Source organism: Anopheles merus, chromosome 3R (genome assembly GCF_017562075.2).
Source record: "Anopheles merus strain MAF chromosome 3R, AmerM5.1, whole genome shotgun sequence".
Taxonomy (NCBI): Eukaryota; Metazoa; Arthropoda; class Insecta; order Diptera; family Culicidae; genus Anopheles; species Anopheles merus.
Genome location: NC_054084.1, coordinates 42,767,705 through 42,795,184, shown reverse-complemented (window position 1 = coordinate 42,795,184; position 27,480 = coordinate 42,767,705). Strand labels below are relative to the sequence as shown.

The 27,480-nt window shown below is 46.2% G+C and overlaps 2 protein-coding genes across 10 annotated transcripts in view; one reads left to right on the top strand and one right to left on the bottom strand.

Moving 5' to 3' along the window:
* The window catches only part of LOC121595923 (protein outspread), a 199,856-nt gene that overhangs the window by 83,203 nt on the left and 89,173 nt on the right, over nt 1–27,480 (top strand). For all 9 annotated transcript variants that reach the window (XM_041920384.1, XM_041920381.1, XM_041920380.1 and 6 more), the window contains exon 3: nt 22,874–22,957. In XM_041920384.1, coding sequence (XP_041776318.1) covers nt 22,874–22,957 — 84 coding nt within the window. The remainder of the gene's footprint in view (nt 1–22,873; nt 22,958–27,480) is intronic.
* LOC121595935 (CLIP domain-containing serine protease 14D-like) lies at nt 24,272–25,560 on the bottom strand. The gene is made up of 2 exons (XM_041920416.1): nt 25,059–25,560; nt 24,272–24,992 (listed from the first exon to the last, which is right to left on the bottom strand). The coding sequence occupies exons 1-2, from the start codon at nt 25,481–25,483 to the stop codon at nt 24,371–24,373; spliced, it is 1,047 nt and encodes a 348-aa protein (XP_041776350.1). The 5' UTR covers nt 25,484–25,560; the 3' UTR covers nt 24,272–24,370.

Genomic DNA, 27,480 nt, shown 5'->3' with positions numbered 1-27,480 from the left:
CAACCAGCCGCGTCATATTGGTAGCCTGTCAGATCATCGCCGGACGGTGGTTAATCTTCTTCAGGCGAAGCAACAGAACAGACAAACGAATCTGCAAAACTACTGCAACCGTATGCGCGGCTGCTGTAATCGGTTTCATCGCATTGATCACATCGCGGGATGCTCCCAGCGGTACATATTGGTAGTCCATCGCGGTGATTAAGGTAAACACCACACTGCAGCCAGCATCTGGCTGTGCGCCCTCCAAGAAAGGCGTGTGCCGTAACAGAAAATCCCATTATTCTGGACCGAGCTGGATTTGTGCAATGTACAACAAATTACGTCCGATCTGAATACCTCCCGACGTACCTCGCGGCCCGTTCGCACTGTGGTACGCGGGTGTCTTTATTTGTAGCCACCCTGCATCACTCCACCCCCACATCTGCGCACCATTATGCGCGCCGTGTAATCAGGCCCAGCGAAACATTGTCCGTTTCGTCGCGAACGGTGATTGAGGAATGGATTTCGATCAACGAAGCCTCGAGGACGGGCGGCTGTTTCACCGGGAAGGAGCTTGATCTTTGATGATAAAGGCAATAAGCAATAACAGTACAGGCTCGGGTTTCCCGCTCATATCGCCGTCTAGACGCGAGGCGGGCAACTGGAAGCAGCGGCATTCTCGGGACGCAACGCTCGGGAAAATGGAAACCACGCGTCTTTATGCAAACGAGCGGTCCAAAGTTGGACAGCGGCGACGACCCAGCGCCCCAAAGTTTCCTCCCGTGCGAGCCGATTACAATGTTGTGCGAGCTTGCACTTATGGACTTTATGGAAGCGAGCGACCGTAGTACCACGTTTGTTGCTGTAGATGGCTTCTTCAGCAAGCCCTTTTTTGCATTTCGATATGGTCGGACACGTTCGCTCTCGCTCTCGGCCCGTGAGGATGCGCGTCGCGTAGATTTATGCAACAAAAGCGATGTTGAGCGTCGAACAAGGGAAGCACACAATGTGAGGTAGTATCGCAGCATGGGATGGGATGAATTTTCCATCACAAGGCACATAAAAAGCACACACACACACTCACATACGGTTTATTTGGCCCTGCTGATTACTTCATTCGTAGCTGGGATTGGTTCTCTGTATTTCTCGCAACTCACATTCACATTCCACAGAATTCCACGCTCGGGATAAAATATGTTTTAAACTGGGAACGATTTGTAGCGTAGCGTAGCGTGGATACGATCTATTGAAGTGGAGATTCTGCGCAGTTCCCAGTTTCGGTGCTAATTTTTCGGGGTCTGGAGCTTACGAAACGCCTGGAGGACATTTGTCATGCTGCCACTTATTGAGATGCTAATGAAGTGCAATCTGTACGGTTGAAATTATTCAGTGAGGGGAACATTTTCTAAAGAAGAAGCGTCTTTGATTTGTTCCTTTGCGCAAGGTATTCGGGCAAATGAACTTGTTACTTTTTTTTTGCAATTTCCTGTTCTTTACTCTTAAAAAATATTTTCGTATGACAATACACTCTTCAAATGTATTTTAATGCACAACCTATCGGTGTGAAACAAAATGATGTCTTCAAACATAATGATCAATTCTTCGTTATTTCCTCTGAAAGATATCATAAGTCTTGGAACTCTTTGTTGTACTCGCATTACTCCTGTGCGCCCAATACTCAATCAACAATCAGTTTGAATAGCTGCCCTGAGCGTTGGTGTGTGGGAAGTAACGATCGTGCCGCGGTGCGCTATGGTTTGACTAAATTGCCAATCGGCGACAAAGACGAAACTAAGCCTAGATTACGATGCATTCTTCTCGCCCATGTTCTCGCTGAGCACACTGCTCACACAACTGCACGCATCCCCCCGAGCAAACGCAGCATAAACGCGCAGTCGCGCATTGTCAACCAGCGCAGGCAACGACCGGGGCCCGAAAGCTGTCTTTTTAGCGGCTACAAAATCGTGTTGATCACGGTCACACGGAAGATGGGTGCGCGTTGCTACAGGGGAGCACCACAATCACACCAACCGGGTACCGGGTGCACCGAGGTTCGGTATTGTGGACGGTTACCGCCGTACACCGTGTCCCTTGCAAATTGGTATGTCGCGCTGGCTGGCAAACAATAAGACATTAAAGTCCACCAAACCGTTCGCCCCCCTTTATTTCACTCTCCCCCGATGTGCCCGATGCCGATGCAGCGCATCTCTGCGTGTGTCGTACTCGCGATAGCGGCGATGGTGCGACGTTCCAATAATGCATTTTGTATGTGTCTGTATGGGTGTGTGCACCTTCCTCCCCTACCGTCCTACCCATCCTGTTCGTTCTATTATGGTATCGGTTCATGCTGCTGCTGTTGCTGGTTCAACGGTTCCACTGCGAGAACGACAATAAGTCGCACTGTGTGTGTCGCAGGGAGTCGATTAAGGGGTCTGGCTTTGAAGAGGCGGAAGGTTTTTTTAAGGGTTTGGTTCATCGTTTTTTTCGTTTTTTTGCGTGTTGAAGCTGCTGTTACCAGTCCCCGCGTTTTGCTGGTTAGAATGTGCTGGAAATTGCAAAAAAGCGAACAACACGTCTCTAATGAGCACTGAAAGCATGGTGATGGCGCATTAACATTCAGCGAGAGTAAGGCAAAAAGATGGCCCGTGACTGAGGAGGGTAGTTAGAGGGTAAAAGAAATATTTTTCCATCGGCGATCGCTTGATGGATAATGGCTGGCAAGGAAACTGTGTGCACTTTTTGACTCGCTTTGTGCAAGAAAACAAATTTAAAAAGAAATACAACATTTGGTCCTTCGAACCGGATTTGCCAAAATATTTCTAAATGGATCGAAACGTTTGCATCGAACGCAAACCAATACAAATTTCATTTTGATCACGAAATTGCACGAATCGTTTTAATCCCCCCCCCCCCCCTCTGGTGGCCCGTTTACACCATCGAGCGCCGGTAAGATTCGGGAAAAACTTACTCGCGCGCACCGCTAACGATGGAAAACCTAGCCAACGGTGACGGCGTGACTTAACGTCGCGATCGGATGTGACCGGCAGAGGAAAAGGCCAACGCTGGCCGCGATGTTTCGTACGGCGGGTGTATCATCATCAGGGTTATGTAATTTAATTATTTCTTACCGCTTGTTGTTTGTTTTGCAGCGAATGGTGTTTTTGTTTCTGCCTTCTTTTTTGTGTGTGTTACACGATGTGGATATTTTCTCGTGCCGTTTCACTCGTACTGGCAAAGTAATGTTGTTGTTTTGTTGTTAGATATTTGTGTCTTCTTCTTCTTCTTCTTCTTCATTATTCTTACTTTTCTGTAACGGCCAGCCGACTGTGATAGTGGCATTTCGGATTGCTGGTTCGCGCGGTTTCGTTCCCGCGCGCACAGCTTTAATGTCGATTAATTTCGGAAATTGATTAAATTCGTGCTCATTTTTCCACTCAAGGAAAAACCAGCGTCGGCGATGCAGCTTTTGTGTTGTTGTGGGTTTTTTTCATGTTTTGTTCGTGAAACTCTCAGTGGGTATGTTTTGCTGTGGGGAGTGTGTTGTGTTGATTCTAGCTCTTTCTCTCTCTTTATCTCACTCTTCTACGCTAACAACCTGTCCGGCATCGTTGTTTCCCTTTGATGTAAGACCTTTGTGCGAGCCGAATCAGCCTGAAGATGGTTTGCTATTTGTATTAAATTATTCCATTAGGTCACCGTGGCCGAGGCGAGTGCGGGACGTCCAATTGCCCGTCCAATTGCGCAACACCGCTGGCTTACACCATTCCAGCGGCAGAGGATTAGAATGAGCGTTTGCATACAGCTGGGGCACGGTTGTTGTGTCTTGTTGTGAAATGTTTCACTAGTCTCGTTAAATGCAAACCACTCAAAAGATAATTTATTTCCCACACCATGTTCTATGTGTCCTACTTCTGTGGCCCTCCCGGGAGCAACCACAGCATCTTAATCACGTCTTTTAAGCACACAAACGTCCGCTTAGCGAAAGCTCGTGTCAGCTCGCGAATGAAGTGATTGTTTTCCATACTTTGGAGAGCGTGGGGAAGGGGTTGCGAAGGGACAAAAAATTAAGTCCTTTCTCTGTCCACCGTCACCGACGGCTCATACACTGCCGTTGTAACGCGCAATCGTTTTGTGCGCAAGGGAATGTAAATTGCATTGCTCTACTCTCTGTTTCCCTCTCTCTGTGTGCCCTCTCTAGTCTCATGTCCGAAAAGCATGTTTTACCAAAATTGGCTCTCAGTTTCGCATAGCATTGCATAATGCTGCGGCAAAATAGTGCGGCGTCATGGAAAGTGCAAGCTGATAGATCGAACCGCTTTGCCGCTGGCCGGTGTGTTTGCTCGGTTTTTGTCGTTTTGTGTGACGGGCTACGTTTTTCTGCACACACACACATTCACACACACTCCAAACGACAACGGAAAGCGTTGCAAATCGTTTGTAGAGTAACGAAACACGGTGCCGACGACCTCCGCACACGACTTGTAAGTTGATGTTTTGACGAAAGTCGACACATGCCCGGTGTGTTGCAGCATGCAGCAGTGGGAAATTATGTGGTGCGAAATGAGCACGGGAGTGCCATGGGACAGGCGGGGCGTGATACGGGTAGGTTAGTTTGTCGGGTGGTCGGGTGGTAGCAGCAGCACTGACGACGTTGTTGAATGCCAATTAAAATTCCATCGTTTAACTTCATTCCGGCGCAACGTGCGCAATTGAAAACCCATTTCAAACCACCAAAGTGTATGTTGTTTTTCCTCCCACACATGGCATGGGGTTGTAGTTTTCGGCACGCGTCTAGTGTGGAATAAAACGCTCGTTAAAGCAACGGGGAGTGTGATGGCAGGGACGCAAGAAAGCATATTTGCTTTCTTCGCTTTGGCTGGTTAAGCGTAAAACAAAGGCATTGATTCTTGACGCTCCGAAGCTAGAGCGCGACGAAATAAAAAACATCCATCGTTATGTCGCCCGCGTCTCGCTGTTGTGACGGTTCGATGAACGTCTCGCCATGCCCTATCGTATGCTCCATCCTTTGAGCAAATAAGAAAACACACACTCCCCAAACCGACGACACAGAAAAGAATTACGAAATCGCATTGCGCTCTATTCGCTCGGAATGGTCCATCGAGCTTCAGTAACGCCCTCATTCACCATTCCGCGCTAGTCACCTAGTTGATATGAGGCAACAAAACATATTGAAGAAGGCAAACTCAAAAATGCTACTCCTAGTATGCTGTAAATCATGCTCTTTCTCTCTCTCTCTCTCTCTCTCTCTATAGGGAGACTACCAAATCCGATCACCTTAAATCTTTCGTCGCGCTCCCATTTGCCACCCGCCCTGACGGCGATAAGCGTCGCACGAAACGAGGAAGCCGAGTGGGAACAATATAATCGAATTATAACATGCTAATTATGGGATAGGTTGTGCTCGTTCCATTAAGCATCAGGCTTGGGTGAGAGTGTCTGAGTCTATTAGACCCTTGTCACGACGGATTCTGGAGCCATATTTAGAGCACCTACGGGTACAGCTACAATTCCCTTTCCTTTTTGTAGAAGGTTGGTAGCGTATAAAATGGCTTCATTCCGATGGGAAATGTTGGAGCTTACAGTGTATTATGGCAGCAACGATAAAGTCTTTTTTTGTCTAACGACGTTACTCTCCACCACCTTATCGCGATTAAAGTTGTACAAGTCCATTTTAAATGGGACTTTGGTGGGTGTTTTAATTATAGGATTGAGTAATCGTATAATTTCATTTTCAGCAGTACCTATTAAGCGTAGCAATTGATTTGATGAAATAATGAAATTATGAAACCTTCCCAAAAAAGAAACAATAGCCAGGTCACCCTTGACAAAAAATGAACCTTGCCAATTCTGCAACCGTTTCAAACACGTTAATAACATGCTATTCAACAGTGCCAACCATAAAACATGACGCCAAATTATGTATGCTTTATGCGACAATGCGAAACTGTGCCATTGCTGTCCCGCTCCCGAGCGTTGTTTTTTTGTCATTATGATTTTGCAATTGCAACTGACCGTTTGTGTTTTTAGCAATGCAGTTTTTTCCCAACACCTACAACCACGGCCGACAACTTTATCACTATTGTGTTTTAATTTTTTGTCTCCATCCCTCCGTGTTGGGCAGGGTCTTGTAGTGCAATGTTTGTACCTGCCAGTGGCCAAGCTTTTCCACAACGCGCTAGTTTCGACGATTGACAGTTGGCTCGAGAACGGAATGAAACCGTTGACCCGGGACCGAACCGAACCCCACCGCTAAGGTCGACATCGTACAGGCGGCGTGATGAAGCGAGAAGTTTGAGCTTATTTAATAAATGATCATAATTTATGCTGTCCACGTTTGCGACCAATCTGCCACACCGCACCCCAGTCCTCCGCTAGAGCCAAGCATAACTTGCGGTCCACTCGGTTGAGGGCTGTGGCAGTGAGTGCTATTATTTCATAAACGGCGTCTGGCGGCGTGTTTGGTCGCCTCACCGTGCTTCTACCTCTGCTGTACGCCTATTTGCCATTTTTGTCCCGTTTTGGGGTGACTGGCAAACAATCGGTTTATGACACTTCGTTGTCCGGCTGTCAGTGGGCTTTCCAACCGCAACGGTTATGATCCAACCATTACCACTTTGTGACACTCCCGCACCCGGGAGCGTTTAATCTTGTGATACTGTGGCAAAGCATCGGTAGGGCCGGCTGAGTATCGTTTTTACTGCCCAGTCAAATTAATGGACTCGGTGTAACAGTCGGTAAATAAAGACAAAAAAAAACTTTAAAGCACTTCCAAAGACTAAATATAAATGAAAGAGTATGTATAAGTTCTAGAAATAAATATTGTACTGTATAATACCAGATTTCGCCATTTAAATACAAACAAAGATGCATTTAAAATCGTTTTGTTTTCTTTTTTCTATTTCAAATAGTTTATAGTATTTTTCATAATTTCTAAAATATCGAATCAAACGCTTTTTAATATTTCTTAAGCAAATATATATGCTTCCAGCGAAACAAATCAATCAATAATAACCTGATCGAGCCAGCGATGTATTGGCGTTTGTTCACATGTGTTCAGCTTAATTTTGGTTTTGTATACTTGAGTGCAGGTTTGAACTGTCCTATAAAAAGCCAACTACAATCGTAAAACCCCCTTATGATATAAAAATAATTATCATATTATATGTATGGCATAAATTTAGCTAAGAATAATGATAACAAATAAGAAATGCAAGCATACTGGTTTAAAGCAAGCGGATTCAAGTAAAGTTAGCATTAAGATTAGTTAGCTTTGTAACTAATGCATTTTACATTCAAATGGAGCATATTTGCCGATTAACCCATTACCATATTGGCAATTTAGCATTTGCGATCATAAACCGTGCACCCCTCTCCGTGCACAGATTATTCAATCAATGATCTTTTGTTGAACCGGCTCTTTAAGTGATTTTTAATGCGCCCTTCTCGTGTGTCATCTAGATTGACTCGGTCAGCTCAGCCCGAGCCACTGCCATTCAATCGCTCACACACTCAACGCTACGCGTCTTAACCTTGAGGATCGCTTTTTTTTGTAGATTGAAAAATTATGTGAGAATAAATAAGATCACTGCACACCTTCACGCTGACCCTGCTAATGCCGTTCGGTCAATGCCGAACGATTCAGATGATTAATTTCATCCCTTACCGCGTTTGCATAAATAGCCCCCATGGCTTTGGCTCTCTCCCAACAAGCTGGGTTCATTTTTATTCCTACAAAAATTGCCCTAGCCGGCCTCTCCCGCCGTGTCCAAAATCTATTAACCTTGCGCTGCAAAAGGCACTTTGCGCTACCCATCCGGCGTGTCTCTCGCGACCTCTTTCACCCGGCTCACAATAAATCATGCATGATTTGCTCGATTAAATGGACGGGCTTTAGATTGCACCCCGAACGCAACACGAAATTGAATGCCGCACCAAGACAGTCGGGGTAGGGGAGGATGAAGAGCTGTATTCAAATTGTGATCTCTCCTCGCGGCGAACCAAACTAACCTACATTCTGCCAACATCACCCACGCGGGCAACGTTCGATCAGGCAACTAATGCTGCTCCTTTTTTCCCTTTTTGTCTCGCCCTCTCGTTCTAGGTAAGCACTGCATCTCACAACTGCCCCTCCTGGTCCTGGGCCACCAACACATCCAGCCGTGACGCGAGACGCATCTAATTGGCACGCATTACTCACACGTTCTTTGAAGAACTTCTTCTTCTGCCACCCTTCAGCTGCGCCTGTGGCATTAGGCCATCGGTGGTTTGATGAATGAGCGCACATGAAAACGAGTACAGCGCCGACGAACAATGGCAAATTGAAACCTAAACAAAGCTAAGCCGCTGGACACACGCTCTAGCCCACGATGAAGCCCCCGGTGGGATGGGTCCCGTAGGTGGTCGACTAACCTTCCCAAACCCACTGGTTTGTTGTCCCACATGTGGTGGCAAAGTGGAGAGGTTAAGCTTTTCAATGGCCTAATTTTCGGTTTTATTATTCACCAAAAAATCGTACTAAGCCCACTGCGCTGCCTGGTGCATTGGTGACGCACGCTTTAAGGGGTAATTTTCTACTTGCGTACGTGCGTGGTAGACTTGAAGCTGGCTTACTGGGATTGCCGTTTTATCCGTTTTCACACCTCAGCGCACAATGCAGCCAAAGTTCAAGATCAAGAATAAATCATCACAGCCACTACGGGCGTACCGGGCCTTGGCGCAAGCTGAGCGGCTGTAAATAATACGGTCTGCTCCCAATCGAACAGCAGGACACCGTCTCTGCTTGTTCGGGGGTGTAAATCCTCCATTTGCATAGAATTGTACCCACACGGTCACGGCACTGTATCGCTTATCTGATGTTACATATTTCATTCGGCGAGCAGCCAAAGTGCCGAAGAAAAGTGAAGCAATGCTCCATCATCCCTCCACGTCTCCATTTCCCTGTGCCGGTGCCGGGACGTTTTGTTTTCGTAGCATAAATTTAGTGTGTGCGTGTGTGCGTAAGAAAGTTGCCCACCCTGTAGCCCCGTTGCCATGTTTGGTGTTTGGGAAGGCAAAAATGCATAGAGGAGGTTCAGCTGTGAGTCTCCACTCCACCGAGGGAAGGAAAACAAAACGGGGGCTTTTGTGAGTTATTTGTCATTTCCTGATTTGTGTCGTCCCACAGCTGGCCGCCATTTTTTCCTACACCCCCTATAAGGGTAGCTCAGATTTCCTTTGCGCTTAGTGAGTTCTATCTCTGCTGCTTTTTCTAACTCATGCTGCGTTTCGGGTGGCGAAAGAAGGTGAATAAAACGGAACCACAAGCAACACCTTGTTCATCCGGGTTACGCCAAGTTTAGTCCACGTTTCGTGTACACTTTTCGACGTAAATCACTGAAACTGGGTGATCTTTTATTGGCACTGTCAGCATAACTTGTGGTTGCGCTATCTTCCTTTCTGCCGTACGGTGGTTTACCGATCGGTATCGGGTTTGTATCGGATTTGTTCACTTTTTTGCAATTTCTTTTTTCGCACGTTTGCCTCTGAATGAATTTCTTCTTTAAGTTGGTTTTCCCACGACGAGAAAGTAAACCTTAAGATAAGTTTAGAGATTTGGTGTTTCCAAAAGTAATGTTAGGTTTGCTTTTTCGTTTCGCCTTTTAATAAGCATAAATTTAAATAAATGCCAACCAGATAAATTACAGGTGGGTGAATTTATTTTATCAAGCTCCGAATCGATTTCGAAACCAACTCGCAGCAGTAGCCTTCTATTGATTTGAACCATCGAGAGAGAGAGAGAAATCGAACCAACTTGAACCGTCGTAACGGAATCGAACCGCGATCGATATTCCACAAATAAACACCCGACCTCCGGTTCATGCTAATTAAACAATTGATTAGATTATGCATCGGACCCCATCATCTGCCCGGACCAGGACACTGATTGGGATCTGCACGTGAACACTTCCCCTCGCGCAAATGCTCTCTTTTGCTGGCACGGGACTGTTTTTTTTATCCACCAATACCCTTTCATCAACCGTTGCGTGATTCGTGTCGTGTATTTAAACGGATTAAAAGTGGCCAACCATACATACGTTACCGATGCCATACATAAATCCAGTGGTGTTGCGTGGTTAGGACTGGAAGGGAGGTATTGAAAAGGCAGCCCCACACCTCTCCCTCGAGCGACAACATCGCATTAAAAAAAAGGGTAAACTATTTCGATACCCCCTTGATCGCACGATCGCGATCTGTGTGTATGTGTGTGTGTGCGCATGTCTTACGGTTGGGCTGAATTATTTATCGCCACGGGCGCTGGGTGTTACGGTCAATTAAATTACAATGAAACAGTCATTACCTTCCTACTTGGGCTCATATTTTACGGACACCTCCCCGTTGGCTCCCATTCGCCTTTTGCTTAATCCACCGAAAAGTGATCCGTTACTTTATGTACATCGGGGCGGAAGGCGGAGTGGTGGGCCTCAAAACTGGGTGGAGCGATCCAATCTGGTCGATGTGCACGGAGGGTTTTTTGGGTGAATTGAGGTATCATCGATCTTTTCACCTATCGTCAAACATAACTACCACACTTGGGGTGTGGCTAAGGGAGGGCGCGAGCAGGCGAGCAGGCGAGCAGTCGAGTGAGCTAGTGAAATCGATGACCGCTTTGACGATCGCAAATTGGCATGGCGCCTGGCCGAAAATGGAGCCATTATTTCGAAACCATCGGTTTCAAACAGTGCTTTTCGCAGCACGTCCAGCACCGAAATTAAACGGTACACTATTTGGGACGGTACGTCTGGGAAACCGAGTACCTGTTGGCCATATATATGTTGGCTCCCAACCAGAAACTAGAATACACTTAGAATGCATGCGACACGACGTTCGTCGCTTATATGTTGAAGTCTTTCGATTTCGAAACGCTCCTTAAGATATCCATCGGGGTTTTTTTTATTATTGAATATTGCCATGAATACATAACAAGCATGGTTTCATTTATCGAAACCGCTTAACCTATTTACCAGTTGTGTTTAAATAAACAATCCATGTGATTTATTTTTTTGGTTATGGCTTTTTATAAACAAAATTGTTACCGTATATCGTCATTAGCCGAAACATTTGCGACTCATTTTTCATGCCTAATCTCTGGTGGATAGTTAATTGGCAGCAGTTAAGATTAGATTTAACGAACCACGACAACATTCTTTGGGGTCTCATTAAGCCACCAAATGCGCAACAGGAGCGAATCCCGGGAAAGTAAAGACATCCGTCTGCAGTTTTTGTTTGCTATCCAACCGCTAAAACGCAAACACAACGAAAACACTCTTTCAACGGGACGTGTCGCCGCGGGAGATACGTCTAAATTTGCCAACGCGCGATCCTTTTTGCTAATGGAGCGAAATTTGAACGTCCAAAAAGCAACAACGCTTCACCCAACCAACAATTTAAATACCAATTCGAGCGATAATTCACGATCACCTGTACCGTTTGCGCGGTGTCCGACCCAGAACAAAGTTTCGCATGCTTATCGCTTGACGAACGCTTCTCGACCCCCGTTGGCCAGCACACACAGCCAAACCACCCAGCTTGGCAGACCCGATCAAAGTGGTACTGATTTATTGATCCTAGCTTGCGGGCACTCACCGTTACGAAAGCAGCGGACTCCACGCTCGGTTATGGCCCACAGACGGGAAACGAGTGCACCGACGAAAATCGGATGACGGATTCGAAGGTGAAGATTTTCCCAGGCCGATATACCTGACCGTGTGTCCAACGTGTGGTCGCAAACGAGAGAAGAAAAAAAACAGTCGCGCGCAACGACAAAAAAGCCTTCCAAAAGGAAATTGCAATGTTGTAAAAATACGGCGCTCGCAAACATGGCGCTGTTTCCTTGCCGCTTCGTTCCCCTGTTTTGGGCTAGCTGAAAATTCTGTCTTTTGTCGTCGTTGCTAGTCGCAGCGGTGGTCAAATTAACGGTACACTCGGTACACGGTTGCTTTGGGCGACGATGGTGTTCTTTTTTGTTTTGATTTCATCGCTTGGTCCCGTTGACCTAGAACGGACCGCGCTCTTGGATTATACATTTTTCGTCAAACGTTCGGTTGTTGTGTAACGTTTTGATGGTGCAGCTATTGGGTGGAGGTTTGTTATTGTTGATTCCCTCCCTAATGAGACAGTGTCAGTGAACTAAGTCACAATTTCTGCACAGCGTGTGCCCAACGAAATGAGCTCCGAACACGAGTCCTGCTGAGCGTTTTTCGCCAAAGGCTTTACATACATACCAAACATTTTGGAGGATAATTCAGCATTCTTTATGATGGATCTAGTTAAGCGGTTAAGCTTAATTTGAGCATCAACACCATCTTGGGAAAGCTAACGATTGTTAAAATACATGTTTTTTGGAGCAGTTGATGCAATCGATCGATTTTGATAATAAACTTATGTACATTTTTTTTAATGCGCTATTTATGTACCTTAGATCTCTATTATGATAAATAGCTAATATAGATACTCGCAAACACTAATAAACTATTGATAAATTATTTTAATTGCTTCATAATGCATGTACAAGCAATTAATTTGTGAAAGCTATAAATCAATATTTTCTTACGCCTCGCCGTACAAGCAAACAGCTCATCCATCCGTCCCAGGAAAGATAATAAACACGACCGCGATTAAACACAATCGCTACCATTTTCACCCTCATTTGGCTGCCGAGTGCAAACGACACTCCCGGCACGTCCACGGGCTATTATATCCTCGCGGCACGGTGACACTCACATACATACCATCATCAGTGCCCTGCTTGTCGTTGATGAGCGTATTAAGCAGTTACGGGCGCAAACATATTGACACGCCGGCCAACCCCACAACCCCTCCTCAACGGCGCTGTGTAACGACCGGCAATATTGTGTCGCCCATCGGCGTGCCCACCGACGTAAGGATCGGGGTCGGGGTGGCGGGGAAAAAAGTGTCCCCATCTTGACGCGCTTTGCCTGGTTTTTGCTCATTTGCAAACCACCCAGGCTAGATAAATGCTATCTTCCATTTGCCACACCATGAGGACTTCACAGGGGGCCGGAAGTGTTTTCTGTGCACAGGGAATCGCAGGAGAAAAATAGATTTCGAGGTCATCGTATTGCGTGTCCCGGTTTGGTGCCTGAGCAGATGAAGCAACAGCTTGCGGTTTTGCACTTACAAGAAGAAGTGCTGCGAGCTGAAAGTGATCTGCAGGGCAGGATGGAAGGAAAAGTCAATAACAAGTAGCTTAAACAGGCGGGCCGCACCTTCACGCCGCGGTCTGTCTTGCAATCTTACGGCAGTTTTTCTTTTCGTTTTAGATGGTAAAAGGACGGGGAAAGGAGGGGGCGAGTTTTCCTTTGCTTTCTTCAGCGAATCCACTCATCATGTCTTATCTGCGCCCTGCCAAATGATGGGGCGTCTCTAATTGCTTTAATTTATTAATTGCAAGCCCTGCAGGCGTTGCACGAAAAAACTAGATCTCCATCTCGTGCGATGCGTTTGCCTAGTGGTTTTTCCTGTTTGATTATGTGCAAGTGGGAAAAGGAAAATTCTCTGAGTTTTTTATTTTATTTTCCACCACTGCTTTTACGATTTGTGCGTTGATTTATATGCCAACCGTTCGGATTAAGATACGCAACGATAAGCACACCAACCCCCCTCAAAGGGAACATACTTTCTTGGATGCACCTTTGAGCGAGAGAGAAAAAACGGCCCCTGCATAAATAACAGACATGTTCATTCCCCATAAAACAAGCATAAAAATAAGCTCCATTAAATCGGATCCACCAAACGGAGCGGCAGCGGGTGCCGACAGTGCCCTGGGCCGTAAAACGAGGTGTCACCTGTTGACGGCTCAGCACCGCTCAGTCAGTGTTGCATCGTTGCACACCGCTGGGCACGCACAGCACACCCTGCGTGTTTGTGTTTTCCCCCGCCGCAACGTTAAATTGTGTCACATTTATGTTTAATTATTTATGCACAAACCTCATCTTCATTTCCTTCCTGCCATAGCGATTGCCCTGTTGATTGCGTCCGCCTGCATTCCACCATCCTCGGCGGTCGAAGTGATGATCCCATTTGTTGTTGTTTTTTTTTTTTGCTCCCTCCCCTCGGGTAAGCGTTTTGAGCAAACCGGTCCTCCCATGGCTGATAGCGATCCATCGATCAGACGGACGTGCAAAGTGTGGATCGATGGGCAGCATAAACCAGCAAAGCATCACATGCAAAAACCTGCGGCGCTTCGATAATCGTGTGCCTGCCTGTGAACGCGCAGTACGATCAAACTGCGGCATCGCAACTAAGCGCAAAGATGATGGAATGTTTGTTTGAATTAGAGCGACAGTGTCCTCGTTGCCTCGTTTCGTCGGCCAAGTGGCCAAGGGAAGCAATGATTGGAAAAGCGACTACAACCACTGCCGGATCGATGAAAGCGGATCGAAAAGCGGGACGAACCATCTGTGAGTCAATTAAATTCAAATTATTCTAATAGAGTCCTGCGGCCGATGGAATGGGTAATGAATTCAGGGTAGGCTATTGGCAATTGATGGCATTGATTGCGATCGAGTCAGGAAAGGGGAAATTATATCAAACGCACCAGAAGGGATTTTAATGGATAGAAAATTGTGTTATTCATGATCGCTGTGTGTGGTTGATATTGATTATTAAAGAGCGTTGCTGATAATAGTGTAATTTACATTTGTTGTACAATTTTCATAGCTGTAATTAGTTTAGTGTTGAAATTATCCTGTAGAATATTAAATTTATTCTTTACAATGATTTGAAATCACTAGTCGTTGCTTTCTTTGATCCTCTTACTCTCCAACAAGAGGCTTGTAACAGTCCATTCGATGCGTGATTTCAATTTCCATCTGCAAATCGACCCAACACACACACACACACACACACACACACACACACACACACACACACACACACACACACACACACACACACACACACACACACACACACACACACACACACACACACACACACACACATCACGAAACGTAGATACGTCGGTCGATACAAACCGATGCACATTAAAATGGAAATCATAATGGAAATTGTTACCCCTCCGCAAAATTGGCGTCTGACCAACAAATAGGACCCCAACCATCATTTCCGTCGCCTTTCACCTTCACTTGCACTGCGGTAGTTGACCATTTACAAACAGGCCGCCCTACCGCAGTCACTGAGGCCGATGCCACGGATGCAGACTGGCTAGTTGGCTATTTTCAGCAAAAGAATTCTCAAATCGCACCCACCACCGCAAGCAATATACAGAAACGCCAACCACAAACCGTCCACCGTCCAGCGACCATCCAAGGTGCAACAGGGTGCAATGGGATCGCGCACAGGTCATAGAGTATAGAGGTTTGTTTGGACGGTTTGGGAGATTTATTCACTATCGCAAACAATAGACAACGCGCGTGCGCGCGCTCCTAACCGCAGCCACGTCGATATAGGGGCAGGGAAATGCGGCGGAAGGACTTTCACGAAATCGATCGTCGCTGCTACAGCTACAATCGCACATCGTTCGACCCATGCGCAAGTGAGCGTGGTGCATGCGCGCGAGGAATTTGTTGTTGTTTTTTTGTTTGTGTGTGTTGACAATTGTCTATTAGGTTTTGCATAGATGCGGTCGGGAGGAGGAGTGTACGTGCACATGGACACACTGGCACGGATGCATATAAATCAAAATAAGCAACTTTCGCCGACCCTTTCACTGTCCGTTTGGGGAGAGAGGGTTTTTTCTTCAAATCACAGGCGGAATGGATGCAACTGGAAGAAATCAACTCGTTACGTGAGAGAATGCGTATGAGGAATGGTCATTCAGTGTGTCGGTTTGTTACAAACTTTGTGATGGTTCTTGTTTGGAATAAATATTTCGAAACGTTTGCATACTTTCTGCATACTGAAAACATCCTTTACTTTGTTCAACTGTAAACAAACCACTTCAATTCAACTGTCAACCGTTAGCTGATATCTTGACTTTCCGAATGCTAATATCCAAAAAAGGTACAATGTTTCATAATTTTGAGCATTCTGAAAACACATCATTTGAATGCCTTCGCCACTAAAAACACACACACACACAAACCTACACGCCCGGGGTCAGCCCGAAGAGGTCAGCATAGTTTGAATCGGTCGTTATGTTTCCTAAAAGGCAATCTTCTCCCATCCCCTTTTGCCACAAATCCCCGTCGGCCCCACTTTTGTACAACCTGCCAACGCGAAATCAAAAAACAAAGTGGGTACCTCGCCGACACACGTGAAACTGTACGGCCGCGCCTGGTTGGAATGCGCAGCGGCCTACGCAACAACGGCACACCGGCCACGGCAATGAAGGCAATCTGCGATGGGACATGGAGTACGGCGCACAGGGTGAAACAAAATTCCACCCCCGTCAACCAAACTACCCCAAAAACACTGTGCTCAAAAATGTACCTCTGCGGCTGTGCGTCTTCAGTGCACGGGTGAAGATCGAGCGCCAAGGTCAAGAAACAGTTACCTTTAAGTGATTCGTTAAAGCCACCCCGTCAAATCGCTGACAGCTGTTGTTGTTGCGCGGAGTGGACTTTGGGCAGCGTGGTCGGGTGAGATAGGGGAGTGATGAGTTTTCTTCTTAACCACTCGGATCCCCGCCACACGACCCCACGCACCATTGGTGGTTGCTGGTTGGCTAAATGTAGTTAAAGAAAAACTATTAACGAAAAAGCAATGATAATAGTAATAACAATAAAAATGCTCATCGCTGATGATCCCACATGACGCCGATGACGATCAAGATTATGCTTGAGCGGAGCGCAGGGGAGCTCTGGCACCTGCCCACATCACACATACACCTGCCCGCGCTGAAGCGCGCTGTTCATCCATTTTTTGGGCATGAGCACATGATCGCGTAATCGAAATGCGCACGACCAAATGGAGCCGAAGAAGCGCTTCAGTTCGACAAAAGAAGCTGCCAATAAATAGAAAGAGCCATAAAAACGAAAGATTAAATGTTATTCACTTGGTGCGCTTGAAATAAGAAATGATTTACAGATGAGATGGACATCAAACAAAAAGGCACCCCCCAAAAGCAACACCCCCGGCTTTTCGGATCGCTTCTTTTTAAATCGCACAAGAAGGAGCTCTCCCTTACCATCTTTTTACACTGTCAAAATCATATTATTCGAAAGGCCATCCACAGAGGTTGGTGGTTGGTGAGGATGGGTGCTAGGGAATTTGGTGTTGTTGCGCCCGGGCTTTACGCTCTCGGAGGTTCGCCCTCGCTAACGATCGATTTGCTGATTTATCGGAAAGCCGCAGCTGGTTCGGGAGCTGGTTCTTCTGCATTTGGTGGCCGAGGCAGGGTGTGGGGGCTTAGTGAGAAAGGAGCCGGGAGCCCTAATGGCCAGCAAAGTTGTCCGTTTAAATCGATTTGTATGGGACTATGATGATTGTATGTGAGCCATAAATAATGGGTCTTTACTGTCGTCGTCGTCATCGATGCGGTTGGAGGTTTCATTTAAGATCCCTGGCAGTGCTTGTATATTATAAAGGGGGGAAATATGTATTCAAATTCTGGGAGCAACACAACCGAAGATTTTGTAAATGTTGTTTGTAAAATTTTAGCTTTTTGTTCAAACTAAAGCATGCATTTTCACCAAGATTTCGTGCCTTTTAAAACATCACTACCTATGTGAAGTTTATCCATCAATGGCTTCCCACACAACTTTACTCCCAAAACGCGATCCCACTCTCCATTTCTTCGGGTGACATTAAGCGTAATGAAAATTCCGTTCAATCATACCCATCCGCACACGTTAAAGATCACCTCACCGCTCGGCAGCAAGCCAGCACCCCGCAATCGATCGATGATCTTTCTCCGCGCGAATCACGATCTTACACGAGCTACAGGCCCGGCTCCGTACACAAGCAAGGGGGGTAGTCTCGATTGTGCGATATTGCGCCATTTGTCGATTCGATTTTCGATCGACACAAAACGCTCGATACCAAGCCACTGGCGCATGTGCATGATGTGCCCCAGCCTACCCAAGGAGAGAGAGTGAGAAAGGGATGTTACAAGCGAAACCGATCGGTACCGACAGGGTATCGCTCGGGGCCCGCGGGAAGGGTAATAAGATGCGCATACTGTTGGCGCAGGAAAAGATGAACGTCCGTCGCGTTCCCACGATTAAAAATCTTTACCGTCGTGGTCGCGGCCAAATGCACACACACAAAAAAGGGCCCTCCCGCTGCCTGCAGTGGAGGCATCTTTACAGCGCGGCAACAGGTTGGCATCATAGGGCAGACGGAGACGGTTTTGGCGATTAGGTCAAGCATAGGTTTCTCCTATTGAGAGATTGAGAGAGCTCGAAGGGAGAGAGGAGGGGATGGGCAAGATAGACAAAACTCTTACGCAACCTTGCCGTACGTCTTCGAGGGGCTTTTGGGTTGTCTCAAGACAAGCCGCGCGGGACCTGTTGTTGTATATCATCCAATCGCTACCCTGGGACACTAAGTATCGATCGATCGGATTCGCTGATGGAAAGTGAACGGTGTGCAATGTGTGCTGTGCTATGCCTTGCGTCTCGTGGTCGTGTGAGGTGCTGATAGCAAAACGTGCAAAACAGCGCTTCCACCGTTGTGCTGACTCAAGGGCATATTACTACAGCTATGGAATGTCCATTGGACCACCGTACAAGTCCACAGGACAGACGTTGGCGTAGCCGTTTGCATCCAGCTGTCGATTGAACGCAGTACAGGCACGGGCAAGCAAGTTGATGGAAAATAGACGAAATAATTGTTGACGAATGAGAGGCAAACGGTAAATGTGTGGTTTATTTACCGCAAGAGAGGGCCTGGGCATCGAAAACATCTTCCGTGAGTTTCTCATGAAGTTCAGTTTGAACCTGCTATACAACGAACGCGTTTTTTACTCTCATTCTCGTCTGAAGTCGCTAAAACGTCCCATCCAAAAGCGCCATCTGTACGCAAAAATAGGACACTACTCCTTTAGCAGTGACAGTGTTGAGCTGTAAGCCTGTATTCTACCACCGAATCCGCGCCTTTTGTGCATTAGAAAACCGTGTAACGCTACGTGTTCAACTCTCCACGCTGACCATTCACACCTCCACGAAAACAATGAAGCAAATGTGTAAATTCAAATTACCTGCCATCCGCCGCCCCAGCCCCAACCTGGTGACATAGATTGTGCAGCGTTGCTGAAGCCCCCTTTTATCGCCCACCACCGGAATTGCATTGCTTGTTTGCGTGGTTTTGCTATAGCAAACCACCTCCAGCCACTCCAACCAGCCAGCCGCCTTTGGCTTCCGGAAAGCCCGTTCTGTATGTGCCCGCTGCATGTTGTCTGCAGACAACAGGTTTCATTCTCGCTCTCCAGAGACAACGCTACACTGCATGCACCTACCATACATTTTCCTGTTGTTATTGTTTTGGCGTTACAGAAATCAACGCCACCGCCGTTTGACGGAAATAAATGGTGACATTTAACATACTCGTGCCGCCTTTCCCTGTCTCCATATCCCGCCGCCTTTTGTATGCCGTGATCAAGCAGCAGCAGCAGCTCAACCAGCGGGGAAGGGTCAACATGCGCAGGAATGTATGTAAATGTGGCGCTATGGTCAACTACCGGAGACCGTTGGCTACATTTTGATGGACCCTCACAAAGTACAGAATGTGATCCGCCAAGCTACTTTTTTGTTTATTTGTTTAGGCTAGTGAAAGGCGTTGGTTGGTGGAAGCTGAATGCATTTACATATTTTGCACTCGAACATTTGTTTTCCGGAGCATTAAAATTGGGCAACCAGCATTGCTATGTTATACAGTGGTTAAAGCATTTACAACGTGAGCAATGTTTTAATTGCTTAATGTTTGAACGGAATGTGTTAGGCAGTGGGTGTAAATTATGAATGAAATGAAAGTATTTTATCAAATATTGATATTTACTTCGTATTTCCTTCGTATTTGACTGGCAGGGTTTTTCTCCTGAGGGGTTTTGAGGTTGTTTTTAGCTGTTTCTCACAAAATTATTAAAATCATGTTCTTAAAATTTGGATTTTTAAATATTTTTTTACAGACAATAACACAATAACAACTAAGTATTATACTTGTACAAATTCAGATCTGTCTTGTCAGAATGTTAATCTTTGTTTAATCTGCATATTAACATAATCTTTTGTTTATTGTTCTCAATTTTTACACGTCTTGGAAAGAAGATGTCCATACGGTGTAAAAGTTCCCTTATCACGATAATGTTCCGTACTGTGTGCCATTAAGCCTGAGATCAGCCACTTCATTGAATTGCCTGCAATTCATTTATGGTATGCGAATCAAAAAATGCAAAAAGCTACTGGATTTGTTGATGACAATCTTTATGATGTTTCCCTTCCTCATCAAAGTCCGCCAACAGATCCCGATGCCCGATGTCATCGAGACAGAAATTCATTTGAACGAAATGAAAGCTACACCCGAACCCGATCGGCTTCTCTTTTGGAACCATCTAAAAACGGACCAAAGAAGGGGTCAAAAACATATGCAAGCAAACTATGTCAAAACTCATCCAATAAGCATTAATGTTTATTGACAGGTGTACCGCGAAGGCTTTGCGGTAGTCCCAAAACCTTCCCGATTCCACCGTCTCAAAGGAATTAAAACTCAGATGGCCAAACTACAAAATCGAAACGGAGCAAATCCCCAAACCCAAGCCTCTCACTTCGAATTCGCAACATTCAAACCAGCGACTGGGAACAACAGCAAAAAAATGTTGGAAAAGATACAAATGAGTGTCACTTGAAACGGTTTGATGATGGTGAGGTGATTGTTGTTGTAGTTGTTGTTTTTTTTCGGTCGGATTTCGCGTGTTCCGTTGCTTTCGAAATGCAAAATATGAAACCAGAAGCGACAGCGTGTACCCGGCAAACATTATTGGCTACCGCGTGAGCCCTCTCGCGCGATCGTTCACCCTGGTTCTAGGAAAGGGAAGTGCGAAGGGTGCAAAGAGAACGCGGCAGACTGGGCCGCTGTTCTGTTTTAGTAGGTCAATTGGTACATTCACCTCAGTGCTGCGAGTTGCCTCAGTGGTTGCGGTGGAGAGCGCACCGGCAAGAACAGGACCATTGGTACGAGCCCCCATAAGAACACCCCCCCCCCCCTTTCCTGGGCTTCTCAGATCGCTTATGCTTAATTAAGCCGAATGATGCCGGAGTGCACTTTGATCAATTTATTAATTGGGTGAATGTTCTTATTCGCCATTGCGCAGCTTAACAAAGCACGCACCGTAGAGATGGGATCCACACAAACACATTCCCTTCCCGGTTCGATGCCAATTGGGTGAGTCAGTGCCGGCGCGAGAATTGCTGGTTACCGTTTTCGGGCGCACATCATGAGCGCTCAATGATCTTGAATGGGGCTGAGGAAGTCTGCTTACTACTAGCCCGTGTTGCACTTGTAAATTTGCGCAATTTTTCATCCCCATTACCCATTCCCTCTATCTCTCGCTCGCAATAAAGACGGCCGCGGTTGTTGATTTCGCGCATAGCCCACTCGTCCGGACAGTGCGCGACTATTGAAGCTTATTGATCCCGTTTTTACTGGCCGTTTGATGTGCTGTACCCGTCCCTACCGCGGTATTGTTGTCGATCGGTGATTGCACTCGATCGTCTTAGTGTACCCTGCCCCGTTCCGGAGTTTGGTGTAGTGTTCTTGTTTCCGTTTCTTTTTTTCTGTGTTTTTGTTTCACTCAACCGGTGCTTAACCAGTTGATTTCATTGCCTATAGGAAAGACGGGTAGAAAGTGAATGTTACGTTCAATTCACGGACGCGGCTGATGCTAAAGATTACGAGGCTAAGTATTTCTTCGTGGGCTTCGCGGGCAATTGGGTAGACTGAGAGCAATTTGGTGATGAGGGGAGGGGTAAAAGGACGTGTTTAATCAGAGCACAGGTTTTGGAGGTTATTTTAGTCCGCTTTCATAACCAGTTGCTGCAAGTGCGGCCCAGATTTGGGCTTAATGTTTATGTTGGGTTTTAAGTTAAAAGACCAGTAAACCTGTCAACACAGGAACAAACAGGCGTACAATTTTCGATTTAAAATGCAAAATCAATTTAGCTTAACAAGTGCCTATTAAGGCATACTCTCCTTAAAGTTTTGAAGTTAAGAAGGTTTTTGTCATTTGTATTTTTTGGCAACCGCTTACTAAATGTGAATAGAAAAACGACCATTTAAATTAATTACTATTGCTGGGAAATGACATTTTATCTAAGAGAACTGACTAAAAATATTTATGATGATTGCATTAAAAGAAGAATCTTATGGATCCTATAAATAACAAAACTTTTAGTAACACTTTCATTGGTCTTATCCCAAAACAAGTCAACAGATTAGATGCATATATCGCACTGCAAATGTTTACTTTAATTACTATTTTCTTTGGTAATGTATCGAACCTCAGACGATTCTCAAACATGCAACTAAATTACATGAATGAGATCATGCCTAGGGGATTACTTCTCTTTAGCCTCGATAATTGAGCGTTGTGGATGTGCTTAATTAGCGATAGATATAGGACAACGTCATGACATACCAATTTAAGCCAAACCCCGAGAAGGAGGTCTAATAAGCACCATTGCTCAATACAAACCGGCTTCAAAGAAAAGGCAGTTGCCTTTATTTCCGACAACATTGTATGCTAAACATCGATCGTATGCATCACCACATTGTTTCCATAATTAACCCACATCACTCACACACACACATACGTCGACTGCATTTGAGGAATGCAGTCTGCCACGGCATCCTACCGACAGCCCCAAATCTCCCTAATGTCTCACTTTGCTTGTTCTTCTCCCGCTTTTCTTTGCAGGCAACGCGAAAGGTGTCAAAACGTGGATATTTATTCGTCGCCCCCTGGGACTGGGACTTTAGCAATCCGGTCTACAGAACAAAGGTAAGTTTGAGCGAGCATGAACCATGGTCCTGTCGTCTGACGTTACTTACCCGTTACTCTCACTGCGCTTGATTCGAAGTTCGCGTTCTTCCTCCTCCGTTGGGTTGTGCTTTACGGTGACGGATTAGGAACGAAACCGGGTGGATCACGATCGGAGCCACCGGAGTGACTGCAGTACTGGTGGCACGTTCTTCACGCCAAAGTACATCCCCCGTTTCCGGGCACCGTGCTGGCTGCACCTTTCCAAATCATGGTACAGTGCAGCGCAGCGATACCTCGCCGAGTGTGGTGTGTTTATTTATCACTTGCAAATCCTCTGAAGCTGTCACTCGCAGCTCGAACCACTCACCGGCAAAGTTCACTCCAGCACCATCATCACAGCGACCAAGGTGACAAATACGGCGCAACAGAAGAAGGGTACTGGTGGAATGGTGGAGATGCAAATTAAATCGTTTAGTCAGCGCCACGGCCTAATGTCCACAGCTGGAAGCGGTTCAAGCCGTGCACGCTACGCTTCCAGTTCCTAACATCGCACCGGTTTTGTTGAACGGCGGCGACGGACCCAATCGATACCGATTCTTTTTGCAGCATGAGCTGCTTGTCGCCAGTTGTTTGATCAACTGTTCTGTTTCTCTTTCGTTCGCTTTCCCATCAACAACGTTTGGGATTTGGTTTTAGTTTCTGTGTTGGGTGGCGTTTCAAACGGTAGCTGTGAATCCGCGCGGTATGCTCGATATCCGGGAGCGCAGCGTTCAGCGCTGTCTCGATCCAACCGTCGGACGACCGACTGATCGACACGAGCGCCAGAGGGACCTCGCTACCGACGAGGCGGCGTCGGCAGCGGTAGTTTGCGATCGCGCGCACCGATTTCGCCATCCGCGACCGCTCAACGGGCTCGCTTCGACTTATGGGGCGATTGATGGATGTCAAAAAGTGGCTGATTAATTTACATATCAGGTGCAAAGCGAAACCGGGTGGCAGCAGTGCAAACCGCATGGCTGATCTGGCTACCGATGCATGATTGATCCAACGTCCCCGGCGGACTAAAGTTAGCGCGCTGCGCAACAAATTGAACGACGCAAGTTTGCCGGCGGGGTGGCAGGTTGCACCAGGTGCCAGGTGCCGGTTGAGGTTTTGTTTTCTTCAGTTTTGTTGTTTCTGTAGGTTGAGCTAGGTATCGACGTGGATGAGAATAACAGCTGCAGCTTTTGCGTAATGTAAATAATTAGGCGTTCGGAGTTTGTTATTCTCATAGAAGTTGCTATTCCCGTTTTATTAGTGTATTGCTAAACGCTTGGTATATTTATTGAAATAAAAACAACATAAATTATGCGCTCTAGCTTGGAGAGATCTATTTAGAAGGTCTAAACGATATGTTATACACAAGACTACTAAAACATACTAAAACAAGACCTAACTTGAAGAGACATCTATGGCCCACTGAATCCAATCAATGTAGTGAGCGACATTTGTATACACGCCAGGCAATGGCTTTCCACAGCGATACGCTCCAAAGCTTACAATGCCTTCCTGCACCCATCGATTCGATTCCCTTCGCATCAGAGCACCCCCTGAGTCACCATGGCACACGTCTTTTCTGTACACTCCTCCAACGCACAGATGTATCCGAGGCACCTCCGGCGCACGCAACCCGTAAGCCCTTACGCACGCACTTATATTCCTGCCCGGCATCTCAATTTTGTACTTGCGCCTTACCCCCGAATAGGACCGCGTTCGTCCCCAACCGAAGACAGTAAATTTCTGACCAGCAATCAGCGGAACTCCAACGTTCCAGTTTGGTAAACAAGCAGGTCCTATCTGTGCACCGTACTCTACCGCTTCGGCAAGCTTGAGCAGTGCAATGTCGTGCAAAAAGTCCCTCCGCTGTCGTTGAAAGTCCCCATGACTAATGATCCGCTCGACAGCATAATCCACCGGCTGCTGTTCATTGCAAACGAGCTGACCGCGCACGTACAGGCAATCCTCGTCGAGCTCAAGATCCCAATCACCTAACCGTACCCGGTAATCGGTTGCTCTGAAATTGTAATAATTCGTCATACGGGGAACGAGGAGAACTTCCCCGGCGCTGCTTATCACTTACGGTTTACTCGTACCGCGCACATCCACAAAGCAATGAGCCGCCGACAGAACGAACCGGCTAGCGATCAGTGAACCGCTGCACACAAGCTTCTGAACCCGGCGTAGTAGCACCATCGCTGCCCACGGAAACTGATCCAGTTGCGTTTCGCGGCTATCGAAGCTAAATTCGTCGGCATACTGCGATAGTCGTCCACAGGTTGGATCACTTCGAAACACGGCACAGCAGACGGGGTGCGTAGGGTGCAAGTCTTTGTTTTCTGGTTGCTCCCGAAATGTGATACATTGATCGGCGGCGACCAGAACTCCTTTCGATTCACGTTCATGCGTTACTAATGTACACTCTTGCTCACCCTGAACAGTGCGTTGATGCGAACGAACGGCAAGTATTAAGAGAAGTAGCAGAAATGAAATGTTGGTAGCTGTCATTGCTTCCGAAGCAATATTTTATGTCTGTGAAGGTTTGCACGATCTGATTTGCACTGTCGGAGATTGTTTGGTTCACTGAGACGCTTGCGCTATATTGAAACGTTCGCCGGAGTACTCCCGACGCACATTGATAAGGGGAATCACCATGTTATCAACGGAAGCCGCTAACGAGATTCAACGAGTCAAAGCGTTCCGAGAGCAACTACGTCATTTAAACGCTTGTTGCTGATTGAACAACTGTGAATACGGACAACATTGATGATTTTTTGATAAATAAATCCCCAAGAATTACTCAAGTTTAAACTCAAAAGATGTCAATGTGTTTGATCCTAGAACCTAAACACGTTCTTTATTCATGAGACATGTACAAAATAAAAGATAATGGGAAAAATCCATATTATCTCGGTAAATTTTGATGATCACCATGGATATTGAACTGTCCAAGAATGTTGTAAGATATCATCATCACATTCAGGACTAACTATCCTGCTATGATATCCAATAAATCATAGATAATAAAGTCTATTACATGCTTATGCCCAGTATAGACCGACGTGCGGAAGAAGTGCAAAGTAAATAGACAAAGATCATCAAAACCATTCATGTACACAATATTCACTACTGATACTTGCTTCCAACCCAAGTCACACTTTCTTTCTCTGCGATTGAATAACTTGTGTAATGGAATGTTTTCAAACATTGCATCCCTAGTAACTCCGATCACCAGTTGTTAGAGTGATTGGAAACCGTCCGATCTAAACATCTGTTAGAAGCAGTTGCAGAAGATTTCTCTCTCCTTCTTTTTATCTGTCTCTCTCTCTCTCTCTCTCTCTCTCTCTCTCTTTCTCTTTCTCTCTTTCCCTCTCTCTTTCTCTATGTCTCTGTCTTTTTCTCTTTTTCTTTCCTTTTATTTCATCCTGAGTTAACCAAACGGGCGCTTAAAGCCGCAATCAAATCGATCGCAAATCGTGTTCACGACCACAACACGTCCCCTTGACTCTAGGCCAATTGATGCAAACGCAGCTTTCACGGTTACGCCACCGGGGCAACACCCAAACCTTACACTATCAAATTTTGGGATACCAAATGTTTCTGGATACTCTGGTTCGGTGCAGTTGTTTCGCTGAAAAAAAAGTTAGGCAAACCTCGACGACCCATTAATCGGGAACATGACGATCCCATCTGTCTGACGTGGTACCACAAAAATCAGTTGCCCATCCAGCCGCCAACGCAGCTACGCGCACAGGGCGGACAGTTCGGTTTCTCGTGAAAGGACCCCTGTGTACCTTTAAACACCATAATCGACTGCATGATAGCAGAAAATAAACGCAACCGTCCTCTCTTCTCCCTGTGCTGCAGCGCACTCGTGCTGCGCGTTTGGCAGGCTTCAGAATCATAAAGCCGAAAGGCAAAAGGCTGACGCAATGATTACAAAATTGATTCGATTTCCTACAGATTAGCTGCGGACGGGAACCACCAAAGAAGAACCCACCACCTCAAAAAGAAGATTTGAAGAAAGAAAAAAAAAACGACCAAAAGAAAGGCCCAGCCCATGCGCTCTCGGGCACTATTCGCGGTCGAGCGGGAATTGCCTTTTCGCTTTTATTCTTTACATAATTTCAGCGCTTGCGTTGCTGAGTGAGTGAGTGTGAAGCGCGAAGAATTCACCAAACAAACGCAATGTTTTATTTCGGCCTGCGAACGATCGCAGCATGCCCGTGGCGTGTTGGTGTTCTCTCCCGCATGATCAATCAACGGAAAAGGGAATGGCTAAGGTTTTGGTGGAATTCGGACTAAGGGAATGCACACTTATGCGGGATTTTGAGTCGAAATACCAGCCCACTTTTACCTTATACCCAAACAGCTTCCAATGTTGCACCTATTCCAAAGAGCATTCTATTCATTCGTGTTGTGATGGTTGCGAGTGTGGCATGGCAATCGATTACATCGTATTAGGTATATGTTTGAGCATTCAATTATATGCTATGCAAATTGAT